This window comes from Pan paniscus, chromosome 17 (assembly GCF_029289425.2).
Source record: "Pan paniscus chromosome 17, NHGRI_mPanPan1-v2.0_pri, whole genome shotgun sequence".
In the NCBI taxonomy this organism is placed as follows: Eukaryota; Metazoa; Chordata; class Mammalia; order Primates; family Hominidae; genus Pan; species Pan paniscus.
The window spans coordinates 38,368,641-38,383,732 of NC_073266.2; the positions used below are offsets into that span (position 1 = coordinate 38,368,641).

A 15,092-nucleotide genomic window follows, 5' to 3' on the forward strand; every position below is an offset into this window, starting at 1 on the left:
GTTCTCTGCAACTGGACCTTAAAATATTAGGTAATGGTGATGAGTCTGAGAAGGTAGTAAGGACACCATCAGGAACTGTGCTGAGATTTTATCCTGTTTGCATGCTGCCAGTCACAGTTTCATGGATCCTGACAAAAGAGATGAGACCCCTGGGTCAGAGTCAGATGACTTCATTCACAGCACAGCAAAAGCAGCTTAAGTTTCATGTTCCATCAGTTCCCTTTGCCCTCCAAGCCCCATGTGGGCAATGCAGAGTGGCCCACGTCGGTGCTGAGCACACAGTGGGTTTGCATCATAGGTGGGAGACGTTATCTTTATTATACTGGACAGTAAAAGAACCTGACATCCTCTCAAGGGAGACACTCTATCTTCCAAGGCTGTTTACTACATAAATATCCTTGGAAAAGATAGTCAAAAGAAAGGTTGTCAGAGCCTCTGCTTCCCTGATGTGCAGAAATGCAAGAGACCCATGGAGAATTGTTTTCCAACACACTTTAGCCAGCTTTTCATGTGAACTATTCCCACTCTTGTTTTAGAGCCCAAGACCACGTTTTATCTTTTAAAAATATACTTTAATCTAACCATGGAATTTCACAAACATTTATATACAATCAGAGACTAATTTGAAGTATGTTTTCCATTCATTTCAGCCATGAGAAAACACATTGCAGTCAAAATTAAAGATATCCATCCATAAATTACTTTTATTTCTCATTAAATGAGCACAGAGTCATTAGTATATTAATAACAGATATGTTTATTATTACATATCCATCAGTGCGGCTTTCAATACCACTTGAAACATGCATATCATCCTAGAGACGATCGGTTTTCCAGTGCTTCTTATCTGATACACATTACTGCAAAGCCATTATAAATTACTGAGGAGGTATTTGGTTAAAAAAATAAACAATAAATCATACTGTCCATATGAATCAACTCTTGTTACTGGACAAGAGTTTAACAGTATTTATCTGGTAATTCCTATGTTAACTGGAAAACATCATGGATGTATTGCCATATTTCCTTTTTATATTGGTGCAACCTTCTACATTTTTTGCAGTTTTATAAAGTCATTATTGTAGCAGGTAGTTTGACACAAAGATTGTACTCAATTTATGAAAGTCCAACAAACCTCTAAATATTTTAAATTAAACCAATTATCAATGAAAAACTCACTGACACACATAATTTTTTGAAAATACATTTTTTGAAATTTCTATACTTACTCATGGCAGTAAAATAATTATCTCAAATTAAGGCACTAAAAGGACAATGCAACCCCCATTGAAAGTGTTCTAAGAATAATTTACATTTCAAACAGTGCATACATTTCTTATGTTTGTTAACTTAATGTCTTTATCATTTAAAACCACAAAGAAATACATTATACAATTATAGAAATGATGTACCCCACAAAATGCTTTTAAACTTGGTTCTTTTGTACAGTTAGTTTCCTAATGTCTCTAGTAGTAAAATAACTCAATATGGCTTGGCAAAAATGCATAGATTAAATGTAACTTTTTTTTGTCCTCTCCCATTCCCCAAACTTGCTGAAACATACACAGTATTTTGTAAAGCATAATGAAAGATATTTAATTTCTCCATCAAGTCCACCATGGGCAATCAACAGTAAGGCTTTTAAATTCTACAGTGAGGGCACTGAAGTTCAAGTGATATCACTGCTTTCTTAAAATAGTTTTGTATAGTCTTGCAAGAGCACAAAAACTTAAGTCATTAAAAAAAAAACAAAACTTCAGTTTGTCTCATTTTGAGATATTTTCTTTACTCCTTCCATGAGCTGATCTTGATAGTGATGGCCGTTCCACTTGAAAGTGAAAGTCCCTTCCTCTTACTCATATGAGGAAAACTCTGTTCTATCACGACTGACAGGCATTTTCTTATAAATCCAAAAAGGCAGCACCTTTTAAAAAAAATATATCTACCTAAGCTTTCCCCCAACTGTACTTGCATTACATAGTAATAATTAATCTAATCTACCTGTAGGCAAACCCGCAATAAAAAAAACCCTCAGTGTGTTGTGCCAAAGCAAGGACAGAAAAACAGCAATCTTAACCCTGAAGCCTGTGATATTTGTGTCAAAGAAACAGCCTGTCTGCTCTGCATGGTTAAAGAAGCCTGGTTTATCAGGTAGCATCCCACACGATTCCACAAGGCACTCAGTCACATGGTTAACTGTTGAGGGAGGGGGAAAAAACTAATTTAAGAAATGCACTCAGTTTAAAAATACAAGAAACAAACATTAGGAGGAAAGGTAAATATATATTATCTTTACATACAATAATTAACAATTACACAAAATTTGGAAAACAAGGAATAGGAAAAATATACTTAGTATTCTCTCCTCTTTGTTTCTACACATTTTCTTACTCAGCTATAATCCCATTTCAAATCATTTTAGATCCAGTTTACAACCTATGCTCAGGAGAAGGCTGACATAGCATTCTACAGAATTAAGTTAGCAGTAAGGTGATAATACCTGGCATAGTATGGTGGCTGAGAAAGGAAAGGATATAAGTCATTTCAAAGAATTAGGCCTGGTTACTGACAATAGGGCATGAACAAAAGGGATGAATTCAAGATGGCTTTAAGCCTGCTTGGAAGATGTGGGTGACATTGGCAGCGAGGCAAATCAGTGTTAGGTCTCAGCTTCTAGATTCGAGTGGCCCTATTAATCTAGGGAGTACACTCTAGGGAAGGTGGTATGTGGTAGAATAGAGGCTTTGGAATTGGACAACATAGGCTTTAGAATTGGACAGAAATGGTTTCCAATCCATTGGCTGTGTGATTGAGCAAACTGCTTAATTTCTCTGAGCCTTATTTACTAATGTGTAAAATGAGAACTTAATGAGATGAGATTTCATAATTTCTCTCCAAGAAAGAGTTAACTGCCTGGTGCGGTGGCTCATGCCTGTAATCGCAGCACTTTGGGAGGCCCAGGAAGGTGCATCACCTGAGGTCAGGAGTTCAAGACCAGCCTGGCCAACATGTTGAAACTCCATCTCTACTAAAAATACAAAAATTAGCAGGCCGTAGTGGCATGTGCCTGTAATTCCAGCTACTCAGGAGGCTGAGGTGGGAGAATAGCTTGAACCTGGGAGGCAGAGGTTGCAGTAAGCTGAGATTGCGCCACTGCACTCTGGCCTGGGTGACAGAGCAAGACTCTGTCTTGAATGAATGAATGAATGAATGAATGGTTATGCCTTATAATTGTTTATCATGGCATAAAACATATTTTTGGAAAAAAGTCCATCAAAAATAGTTAAACAGCCAGGCATGGTGGCTCACGCCTGTAATCCCAGCACTTTGGGAGGCTGGGGCAGGCAGATCATTCGAGGTCAGGAGTTTGAGACCAGCCTGGCCAACATGATGAAACCCTCTCTCTACTAAAAATACAAAAATTAGCCAGGCGTGGTGGCATGCATCTGTAATCCCCGCTACTTGGGAGGCTGAGGCTGGAGAATTGCTTGAACTTGGGAGGTGGAGGTTGCAGTGAGCTGAGATAGCGCCACCACTGCACTCCAGCCTGGGTGACAGAGTGAGACTCTGTCTCAAAAAACAAAAAACAAACAAAAAAAGGGGGGTCATGAGTTCACATCCTTTGAAGGGACATGGATGAAGCTGGAAACCATTATTCTCAGCAAACTAACACAGGAATAGAAAACCAAACACCACAGGTTCTCACTTGTAAGTGGGAGTTGAACAATGAGAAAACATGGACACAGGGAGGGGAACGTCACGCACCAGGGCCTGTCGGGGGGTGGGGGGCTAGGGGAGGGATAGCATTAGGAGAAATACCTAATGTAGATGATGGGTTGATGGGTGCAGCAAACCACCATGGCACGTGTATACCCATGTAACAAACCTGCATGTTCTGCACATATATCCCAGAACTTAAAGTATAATAATTAAAAAAACATAGTCACTGATAATACCAAATAATTTTGTATGTTGGGATAGTATGGGAAGTTAACAAAAAGGGGAAAAACAATTTTGGTTTTTGTAGAAAAACTATGCCAACACAGTTAAAAAACAGAAAAGATGATGAAAAGTTTTATATGAATTTCTGCATTAAAAAAATTAACAAGTTGGTTAAAGCATTAAGGGCTAAAACTATGCCATGTACAGCAACTTATGACAATAAAATTAGACACAGAACTAAATAAATATAATATTGCATGTATTATTATTATTAAACTCTAACAAGAATAAGTTAAACTAATTTATAAAGTCACTGCAATTCACATACAAATACCTAAAAATGATGCCCTCTGTGGTGAAAAGCACAATTAGATTTCTGATTTTAATAGCTGTTATCCAATCATTTTCACATTGTTAAAAACGTTAGCATTTCAAATCCTTACCTAGCTTTTCCAGATGTATTTTTGACCACTTTCCGGAAAGACTGATTTGCAGTGGATCTTGTAGAAAGCGTTCGAGGGGAAGCACGAACAAAACCAGATGGTGGATTCTTAGGGATTTTCTTTACTAAATGAGTTACCCATTTTTTTTGTTCATCCTGAGAACATGCTAACAGCAGCATATCTCTTGCTGATGTTACATCATAACTTACTATGTTAAGGAGGAAAAAAAAGCATAATTAAAGCCATATAGTTTTTTAAAATCCAACCTATCAAATGCATAGTTTTTCAAGTTCTTAAGGTTTTAAAAGTTTTAATATGCTTAATTAAGCATGAACAATATCTCATTCTCCTTAAGTTAAATAAGGCTGAAATTAAAAAAAAAATTAGTCAAACTAATAAAGTAAAATCAGAAATATAAAAAAATGTAAAACAAATAAATGTATTTAAAGAACATAAGCTTCTTATCTGAAAATAGCTATGGTCTGTATTCTTTCCCTCAAGCTACCTCTGTAAAATTAGAAGATATTCTATGATACAGCATGCATGCTGATCCAGGCAGTGAATGCCAGACAAAAAGAAGAGGAAAAACTCAAGGGAGGAATAGAGTGGAACTCACCTGTTGCTCTTCTCTCCAACTTGGAATAATTTCTTAGCAGCATGTTTGTTTGTTTTTGTTTGTTTACAAGGGGGTGATTCTCTTTAAAAACACTGTTGGCCAGGTGTGCAATGGCTCACACCTGTAATCCCAGCACTTTGGGAGGCCGAGGTGGGTGGATCACCTGATGTCAGGAGTTCGAAACCAGCCTGGACAACATGGTGAAACTCCATCTCTACTAAAAATACAAGATTAGCCGGGCGTGGTGGCACACGCCTATAGTCCCAGCTACTCAGGAGGCTGAGACAGGAGAATCACTTGAACCTGGGAGGCAGAGGCTGCAGTGAGCTGAGATCACGCCACTGCACTCCAGCCTGGGCGAGACAGAGTGAGAATCCATCTCAATCAATCAGTCAATCAATAAAAATAAATAAAAAGATTTTTAAAAGCTAAATCTGTAAATAGCTGCATATTGCCCCACCAGTGTCAAAATAATACTTTTTATAATCTCTTTTCAACTTGGTATAGAAATCACTACACATAAGTTAGTTCATTGAGACTTAAAACTAAATTTGTTATAAGTTGTAACAATAATTACCATGCCTTACCTTTACATGGACAAATTAAGTCCTCTTTCTTATCTAAGTGATCTCTGTGGCACTTAACATGGCATCTTCGACACTCTAGGGCAGGGGGTGGCTTAAAAACATGCCAGAGAGGTTTGGCACAGGCATCACAATTGGCAGGAAAGTGGTAGAGCGTAGGAATAAACTCATGGCCTTTGTGATTTTGGAAATTAGTTTTTTCAGCTTGTTGTACTGGTTCCATCTCTACATCTTTTCTACATTCACCTTCATTTGCATATAGTATCTACATTCAGGAATGGTGAAAGGAAAAGATTTAAAAAATTTTAAGCATTGGTATATTTTACATTTACTTCACAAAAACGCTTAGGACTTAGATTCTTTAAAATTATAACTTCAAATTTTTACCTGGAATATTTTAGGAATTTCTTCAGTTTCAGCTCTATACACATCTCCTTGGGTTACAGGTCTAACGTGAAACAGTTTACTAAAATGAAAATAAATATAGGCCATTTACAAAAACTCATTTATTGTAAAAGACATTTCACTAAAGAGGACATATGGGTGATAAATAAGCACACAAAAAGATATTCAACATCATCAGTCATTAGAGAAATGCAAATTAAAACCACAATGAGTGTCACTACACATCTATCAGAGTTAAAAAAAATAAAAACAGTAGTAACATCAAATGCTTGTGAGAATGCAGAGAAAGTAAATCACTCATATACTGCTGATGGAAACATAAAATTACAGAGCCACTCTGGAAAAAGAATATGGCAATTTCTTAGAAAACTAAACATATGCTTACCATATAACCCAGCAAATTGCACTGTTGGGCCTTTAATTTCAAGAAACAAAAATTCATATAACATTTTATATCTATTTAAAAAAACCTGCACATAGATGTTCATAGGAGCTTTATTCATAATAACCAAAACCTAGAAACAACCCAAATAAATGGGTAAGCAAACTGTGATACATCTATACTATGGAATACTACTCAACAAGAAAAAAACAAATTATACTTGGATTGATCTTAAGGGAATTATACTGAATGGGAAAAAAAGCTGATCAGAAAAGATTACACATTATTTGATTCCATTCATATAACACTCTTGAAGAGACAAAGTTATGGAGATGGAGAACAGATTAATGTTGCTATGGATTAGGGAGAGGTAGAGGAAGGAAGCTGCCTTTTGACTACAAAAGGAGTAGCACAGGGACGCTTGTGATGGAATTGTTCTGTATTTTGAGTGTGGTGGTGGTCATACAAATCTATACACGTGAGAAAGGCATACAGATCGGAAAGAAAGGAGTAAAACTCTTTATTTGGCGATGACATGATTGTATGCAGTTGTCTCGTGGTATCTGTGGCAGATTGGTCCCAGGACCCTGGAGGATTTTGAAGAGAGAGAGTGAAAGAGAAAGAGAGAGAAAGAGAGGGAAGGAGGGAAGAGACAGGAAAAAAAGAAAAGAAATGGTATAGTATTTGTATATAACCTAAGTACACCTTCCTGTATATTTAAAATTGTCTCTAGATAATATCTAATGCAATGTAAATGCTATGGAAATTGTTATTATATTATATTGTTTAGAGAATAATGACAAGAAAACAAATCTGTACATATTAAGTACAGACACAACCACAATAGGCCTAACTACATTTTCAATCCATGGTTGGATGAATATACAGATGCAGAACCCATGGATACAGAGGGCTGACTGTGTGTAGAAAAGCTCTGTGGAATTGATCCCAAAACCCCACAACCCTATAAAACTGTTAAGTGCAAAGCAAGATTAAATGATTCAAGGTCAACATATAAAAACAAATACTGTTGGAACAACCAGATACCTATGTGGGGGAAAAAAAGCCAACCTGACCTAAACAACTACCTCTTACCAAACACAGACCACAAAAGGCAGAAAACATTTTAAAAATTGGTACACTGATCCTCATTAAAAGACACCATTAACAAAATCAACAGGTAAGCAACAGATTGGGAAATATTTGCATTACATATTTCTAACATAGGATTCTTATTCAGAATATATCTAGAACTCTTAAAAACCAATCTTAAAAACATAAGCAACCCAATTTAAAAATGGGCAAAAGACTTGAAAAAAGAAAAGATATACAATGGCTAATAACAACATGAAAGATTCTTGGTATTATTAGTTATGAGGAGAATGCAAATTAAAATAACAATGAAATAGCATTTAACATCCACTAGAAAAGCTAAAATCAAAGGTTGATATCACCAAATGTTGGTGAGGATGTGGAGCAACTGAAACTCATACTGTTGGTGAATATAAAATAGTGTGACATAATAATTTTTGAGAATTGTTTGGTAGATTTTTAAAAAGTTAAACACAGATCTACTTTATAACCCAGGATTCCAATCCTGGGTATTTACCCATGAGAAATGAAAACATAAGTTAAAAAAAGGAATGCTCATAAGTCTTATTTACGATAGCCCCAAATTGGAAGCAACCCAAATGTCAATCAACACAAAAATGGATAAACAAATTCATGCAATGTTATACTATTCAGCAATACAAAGAACAATCAATACATACACCACCACAGGTGCAGGCTGAGTGAAAGATGCTAGGCACAAAAGTGTACATTACTGTTTAATTCCATTTATATAAAGTTCTAGAACAGGCAAAACTAATCTTGGCAATAGAAATCAGATCATGGGAAGAGGCACAAGTGAGCTTTCCTTTTTCTTTTCTTTTTTTTTTTTTTTTTGAGACGGAGTCTCGCTCTGTCACCCGGGCTGGAGTGCAGTGGCGCAATCTTGGCTCACCGCAACCTCAGCCTCCTGGGTTCAAGCGATTCTCCTGCCTCAGCCTCCCGAGTAGCTGGGATTACAGGCACCTGCCACCACACCCAGCTAATTTTTTGTATTTTTAGTAGAGACAGGGTTTCACCATGTTGGCCAGACTGGTCTCGAATGAACTCCTGACCTCGTGATCCTCCCACCTCAGCCTTCCAAAGTGCTGGGATTACAGGTGTGAGCCACCACAACTGGCCCAAGTGAGCTTTCTTCATAAATTTAAAAAAAAAAAAAAAATTCTTTTTTCAGAGACAGGGTCTCGCTATGTTGCCCAGGCTGGTCTCAAACTGAACTCAGGCCAACCGCCCACCTTGGTCTCCCAAAGTGCTGGGATTAGAGGCATAACCACTGTGCCCAGCCACAAGTGAGTTTTCTAAAGAAATACGATTTTTTAAAATCTTGTATTGAGTGATTATATGAGTGTTTACAACTGTAAAAAGTTACTGAAGAGAACACTTAAGATCTATGAACTTTATTGTGGGAAATTATACCTTAATAAAGAGAGGAAAGAAATCTCTCATCAATCTAAAAAGTATTTAAATTAGTTGAAAGATAGTATCTTTCATACTAGCGTTTATGTATTATTTCGCTTAAGCTGATAATTTAAATTTTGACAACTAAAGCTGTTTATTAAAAAAATAGAAAATAAAATAAGAGTATTCTCTAGGACTTGCTTAATTCTTTTTACATTCTAACTATAACCAGCTCCACAAATACTTAATTCCAAAGGGATGATAATACTTTATTTTATATATATATTTCTTTTAAAAAGCAGTTACCAGACTTGACTTTGAATATATATTTTGTTGAATATGTTTTGCCTTTTCTCCTACTAGTCGGTAAGCTCCTTAATGATGGAATTTACTCATCTTTATACATACTACATAATCTATGATAATATAAGCAACAATACTTAAGAAAAGATTTTAGAATGAATATAAGAAAAAATACTATATTATAGGCCTCTTTGACCTATCATTACAAAAGAACAGATATATTTATATTTCCCCTTAATAATGACCAAAGAATCCTACACAGTTGTTCTTTTATATCCACAGGGAATGGATTCCAGAAACTCCAAAAATATCAAAGTCCAAGTATGCTCAAGGCTCTTATATAAAATGGTGTGGTATTTGCATATAACCTAGGCACATCCTCCTGTATGCTTTAAAATCATCTCTGTATTACTCATAAGACATAATACAGTGTAAATGCGATGTAAACAGTTGTTATACTGTATTTTTAAAAGAAATTTCTATTAATAGTTATATTGTTATTTTTAATTTTCTAATTATATATATTATATATAATATATGTATAAAATAATATATAATATTATATATATATATATATATTTTTTTTTTTTTGAGACAGAGTTTCGCTCTTGTGGCCCAGGCTGGAGTGCAGTGGCGCAATCTCAGCTCACTGCAACCTCTGCCTCCCAGGTTCAAGTGATTCTCCTGCCTCAGCCTTCTGAGTAGCTGGGACTACAGGCGCCTGCCACCACGCCCAGCTAATTTTTGGATTTTTAGTAGAGACAGGGTTTCACCATGTTGGCCAGGCGGGTCTTGAATTCCTGACCTCAGGTGATCCACCTGCCTCGACCTCCCAAAGTGCTGGGGTTACAGGTGTGAGTCACCGCACCCGGCCCTCTTTCAAATATTTTCTATCCACAGTTGTGGATATGGAACCCACTGATACACAGCTGACTATACTTTTTGAAATGCTCTCTGAACTCAAAGTACTAAACACTTGAACTAAAAAAGTTGTCTTCCAAATACACGAAATAAGTATATACATTTTTCCTTCTCACATTTTGCTGAAGATTTAATATAATGTCAACATTTATGCTTAAGAAAAACAGAAAAGTAGGTAACAGTGCTGAAGTAACACAAAATATAAAATAAATTTTAAGTCTAAAAATAATTATCAAAAGTTAGCTCTCAACCCCTTTAAAATTCAATCAAAGGCAACTTACTCTATGTCCAATACCATAGATGGATTGGATTGCTCCTTATCTTGTTCGTCATTATAGAACAAAATTTTTTTGCTGCTTACCACAACATACTGAAATAAGAAAAAAGGGGGAAGAGTTACAAGAGCAACATTAACTTGGTTTAAAGTGATAAGCATAATATTTGCCACTAATATCTAGATTATACTGTATTAATGTAAAATAAATGCTAGTAAAAAAAAGTAGCTAATATAAGTTCTATGCTCCAAAGTAAAATACAGAGCAAAATACCAGTTAGAAAATAATTAGGTATATGGTACCTGTTTCTTCCAGCCATATCGTTTGATATTTCCTCTATTTGGTACTGAAAGCCAACCTTCAATTCTTGACTCTAGGAGAAAAAGAATATATGTATTAGTCAGTCTTAAACTGTAACAAAAGAAAAACTATTAAAAGTTGTCTGACAGCATGCAGCAACAAGCAATTGAACACAACTAAATGAATAAGTGCTATAATTTGCTCTTCCATGCTTCAATCACACAAATCAACTTTAATGGCCATACAAATATTGCAGAAAAAAATTCCAAGCCACTTTTCCCATACAATTTAACATTTAGTAATCAATTACAAAAGTATGAAGTAACAATACCCTTAAGAGCCAGGCAAGACTGGAATGGATTGCAGCTTAAATGGGATATGATACAGAAGACTTTATCATTTAACATTCATATAAAAATAATCAGCAAAAAAAAAAGAAAGAAAAAAATAATGCAGCAAGTGGAACAAATCAGAGCCATGATTTACACAAGAAAGAGCAAGCAAAAGTATAGAAGTGTCCTATTACTCACAGAAGACAAGAATAGAAGATAAATAAATAAGGAATGCAGGCAGAATCAACTAGATATAAAGAATAAGAGACAAGTATTTTATTTGTTTTCTCAGTACAATATTCTGATTAAGCTTTTTGGTAAAACAACTTCAATTTGAATTTGTAACTATTTCAATAAAATTGTCCAAATTTGGTTGAGGGGAGCACTTAACTCTAGTGCTAAGTTCAATTACAATTCTACTCAAACTAAAGAGTTTTAAAGCCTCTTAAGTTTGTGATATCACAATTTGATAAACAGTAAAAACAACACAGAATCCATTTGGTCTACTGCCATTATTTCAACTAGTACGTGCATACCAGGAATTCCTTGACTATTTGATCAAGGCATTTTATAATAATTATTACTATTGTTTAAATATAACTAATGTCTACTAGAAATATCTGGGGGATAAAGACAACTCCATTAGAAATAGTTATTTTAGATCAGGTTGGAAATAAGAAAATCCATTCAATTTAACTATTTTCCATATCTACCTTATATTTGAAACACAAAAGAATAGAAAAATAACCAATTTCAAAGTATGACACTAAAATATGAGATTATACTATCATTCAAATGGTAATCCTAAGGCAATATATTGTCCCCCTTCATATAATTTAAAAGCTATAAACTCAGTCTTACAGTAACAGTTAACAATAGGTAACATTTACTGATTTATTTATTCATAAATTTACTATTTGCCACATGCTTTATAATATCTCATATTTAACCTATGTATAAGTCCATGAATACAGGATATTATATTCCGAGGAATTCGGAAAAGGTTCTACTGTCATCTTTCACTTACAAAAGAAGAGACTAAGGCTTAGCCGGGTAAACGGACTTGGGCAAGGCAACTCTATCAGTATCTATCAAAGCTCTATGGTTTCAAACCCCGGCAGTCTAATTTCTGAGCTTATGTTTCTAGAGCACAACACTATTCTGTTCGCAAACAAGCTTTGCAGTTGACTGAATTGTGGGAAATATTTTTTTCCCCTACTCCCACCAGGTACGTAATGTCTCCACACCTTTGCTTGTGTTATTCCTCTTCATATAAATTGTTGAAATGGAGGAAATGATGAGATAACTTTAGTTCAAAATGATCCCTCTCTTCTCCCAACATTTTTCTTTTTCCTTTTTTTTTTTTTTTGACATGAAGTCTTGTTACGTTGTCCAGGCTGGCCTCAAACTCCTGAGCCTCAGCTTCCTAAGCAGTGGCATGTACCACAGCACCTAGCTTTAATTGCTGCAATTTAGTTCATGAAGTAATTATTTTGTTGCTTAGGTAGTTCCTTGGTAAGTTTTGTGAGAGCAAGGACCATATCTTAACACTTGATTTTATATATCCTTACACAACGAGGTGGTACTTGACAGATATTTGTTGATTATTTTGTAATTCTGCATTTTTCTGAATTAGCCAATTAAAGTCATCCTTTGTAAATAGTGGTTCCAGTTTAAAAACCAAACAGGCAGTTTTATACTAAATAGCATGCAGAAGACTGTTGATCACATATTGATCATTCACCAATATTTTATCTTATAAAAGCAAAAAAGTTATTGCCAGAAATTTTCCCATTAGTGTGGTAGAAATTGCAGCTCTGGTTTTAAAGTGTAGTTTGGAAAACATTAAGATGAACATTAGTGAGAATGAAAAGGAGTCTTAATATCTGATAATACAAAGTTGTTTAGTATTAGTAATTCCTCACCAAAAACAAAGATATAAAACCCTTTGAATTCTTGACATTTACACAAAATTTGTATGCCAAAATACCCTATACTTTCACATTATTTCTTTGTGACAATCAATGTCAAAAATATTTATGCTTTCTGGCTCTAGATGTGGGTTAACCTGCCAGTTTTCTTTAATATATCTTCAATAAGTTGTTATATGGTATGGCTTTATCTGTCATTTCAGTGTTCCTTAGAAATTTTATATATCAAGGGAATCTTATGAGTCAAATAAGCCAGAATTCTACATTTGCTCATATTTAAATTAAATGAAGAGGGTCAGGGAGAAAATAAATTAAATGAAGAAATCTGGAATGCAAATAAAGGTGTCAAGAATATGTGAAGGTTTTTGCCAATTTACAACAATGTCATGGGAGAAAATTTTAGTTTTTCCATCTGGTGAATTCCCTCAGAGAAGCAACTGAACTAAGCTCAATAATAACAGATAAAAAATACATACTAGCTTCTCCTGCGTTTCCTTTCCTTACGCCTACCATAGTTGCAAGATAATATACTTACCAGTTTTTAAAATATATAAAGACCTCCTCTAAAATCGGGACCACCTGTAACTTAAGTGGTGATCTGGAGGTATAATGCTGTAAATTCCATCTTTTATATCACAAGCACAGAAAACAGCTTCTCCAGATAACTAAATGAAACTCCCACCGAGAGAACCTCTAAGTCTGGATTATCCTTAATAATATTCTACATATGTACAAAAACAACTTGGCTCTAAATTTTATACAATATATTTGTAGAACAATTTTAACTTATAAGAAGTTAGATGTATATTACTGCAATATCAGCGATTTCTTTACCCAAATAAGAGACAATCTAACTATATGTACATCAATACTCGATATAGCCAATTCAAACATCAGAGCTAACCTCTGAAGACTACCTAATTTATTTAGCTATACCACAAACATACTGCTTAAGAAACAGGGCTAAAGAACCATTTCAAAACACTTTAATTAAATTCAAAAGTGATATAAAAAAGAAAATTAATACTCAACAAGTCAGATACACCAACTTCAAATCACTGTAGATTTGGGCAAGGTCAGAAACATTCATATATTCAAATATTGGGAAACACACCAAGAGATCCACCATTTTCAGGTTTAAGTTACATAACCTAAGGTCAAGCTGGATGGAAAAGGGTATGATACAAATAATCCATAAGAGATAATGAATATTACTGGAGTATCAATACCAAGTTTTCCCAATCCATCATCTATTTCTACATTCTCTTCAGATGTCTAGGTTAACAGTTCCAAAAGAAGGAAAGAGAAAGAATGAGGAAAAGAAACAGTTATCACATTAAAGTTTTTTGTCATCTAGGCAACAGGCATCCATAACCCTAAGGGTAATCTTTATGTTTGTATTGTGTGCTAGGTCACAACCTGCTACAGAACCAAAGAGAGGATAAAGACATAAAAGAATTAAGAGAATGAAGGTGACTTCAAGAACTTCAAAGAGTTATAAGTCAGAGAAGGAGTAACATTTTTTAATAAAGTTTTTAGAATTGGGAATTTTAGAAGGGAGATTTAATATTTAAGCTAGTTAATAACAAAATGGCCACTAAGGATTCATAGAGGCTGCGTTCTAGATGTGCAAGATAATTAAATTATAATCTTTATACTGAATGATGAAATATAAGAGAAATAATAAAAGTTGCAGTGTCAGTTTATCCATCCAACTACTTAAAAAAAAACTGAAAAATGTGACCCATATTTCAAAAAGCCATCATTTTAACTTGGAGTAAACTTAATCTATTCAAAGCCCTCTCCTTTTTAGTACGTATATTCATTTACTTATTTTCTAAACTGAAGTAAAAATTAATCATTAGCCATTACCTTCAAGACATTTTTTAGACACTTGAATGATATGTAACTATCTAATATTAAGAATGAATATCAACATTCTTTAACAATTCTTACTAGATATGAATGCAAAACCTTAACTTTATTTGCCAGGGACCATTTTTGAGCATCTAGTAAATGGTGGATTTAATACAGATTTTCAATTTACTAGCAAAATATCTGACCCACAGAGAGGTAAATAATATTGACAAAGACTATCCATTAATTTCTACTTCCAATATGAAAGTCAAGGTTCAGCACTGTTGAGATTT

The 15,092-nt window shown here is 34.6% G+C and overlaps 1 protein-coding gene across 3 annotated transcripts in view; it reads right to left on the bottom strand.

Annotated features, from left to right (window-relative positions):
• Positions 1 to 677: 677 nt before the first annotated feature.
• The window catches only part of ROCK1 (Rho associated coiled-coil containing protein kinase 1), a 160,519-nt gene continuing 146,104 nt past the window's right edge, over positions 678 to 15,092 (bottom strand). For 2 of the 3 annotated variants that reach the window (XM_008968595.6, XM_003815640.6), the window contains exons 28-33: positions 10,682 to 10,752; positions 10,386 to 10,474; positions 5,973 to 6,051; positions 5,589 to 5,850; positions 4,386 to 4,593; positions 678 to 2,196 (exon numbers count right to left, since the gene is read on the bottom strand). In XM_008968595.6, the coding sequence (XP_008966843.3) occupies positions 2,193 to 2,196; positions 4,386 to 4,593; positions 5,589 to 5,850; positions 5,973 to 6,051; positions 10,386 to 10,474; positions 10,682 to 10,752 (713 nt within the window). In that variant the 3' untranslated portion in view covers positions 678 to 2,192. Of the gene's footprint in view, positions 2,197 to 4,385; positions 4,594 to 5,588; positions 5,851 to 5,972; positions 6,052 to 10,385; positions 10,475 to 10,681; positions 10,753 to 11,209; positions 11,259 to 15,092 lie in introns of those variants that run through there. The other variant, XR_008621949.2, reaches the window with a different exon arrangement.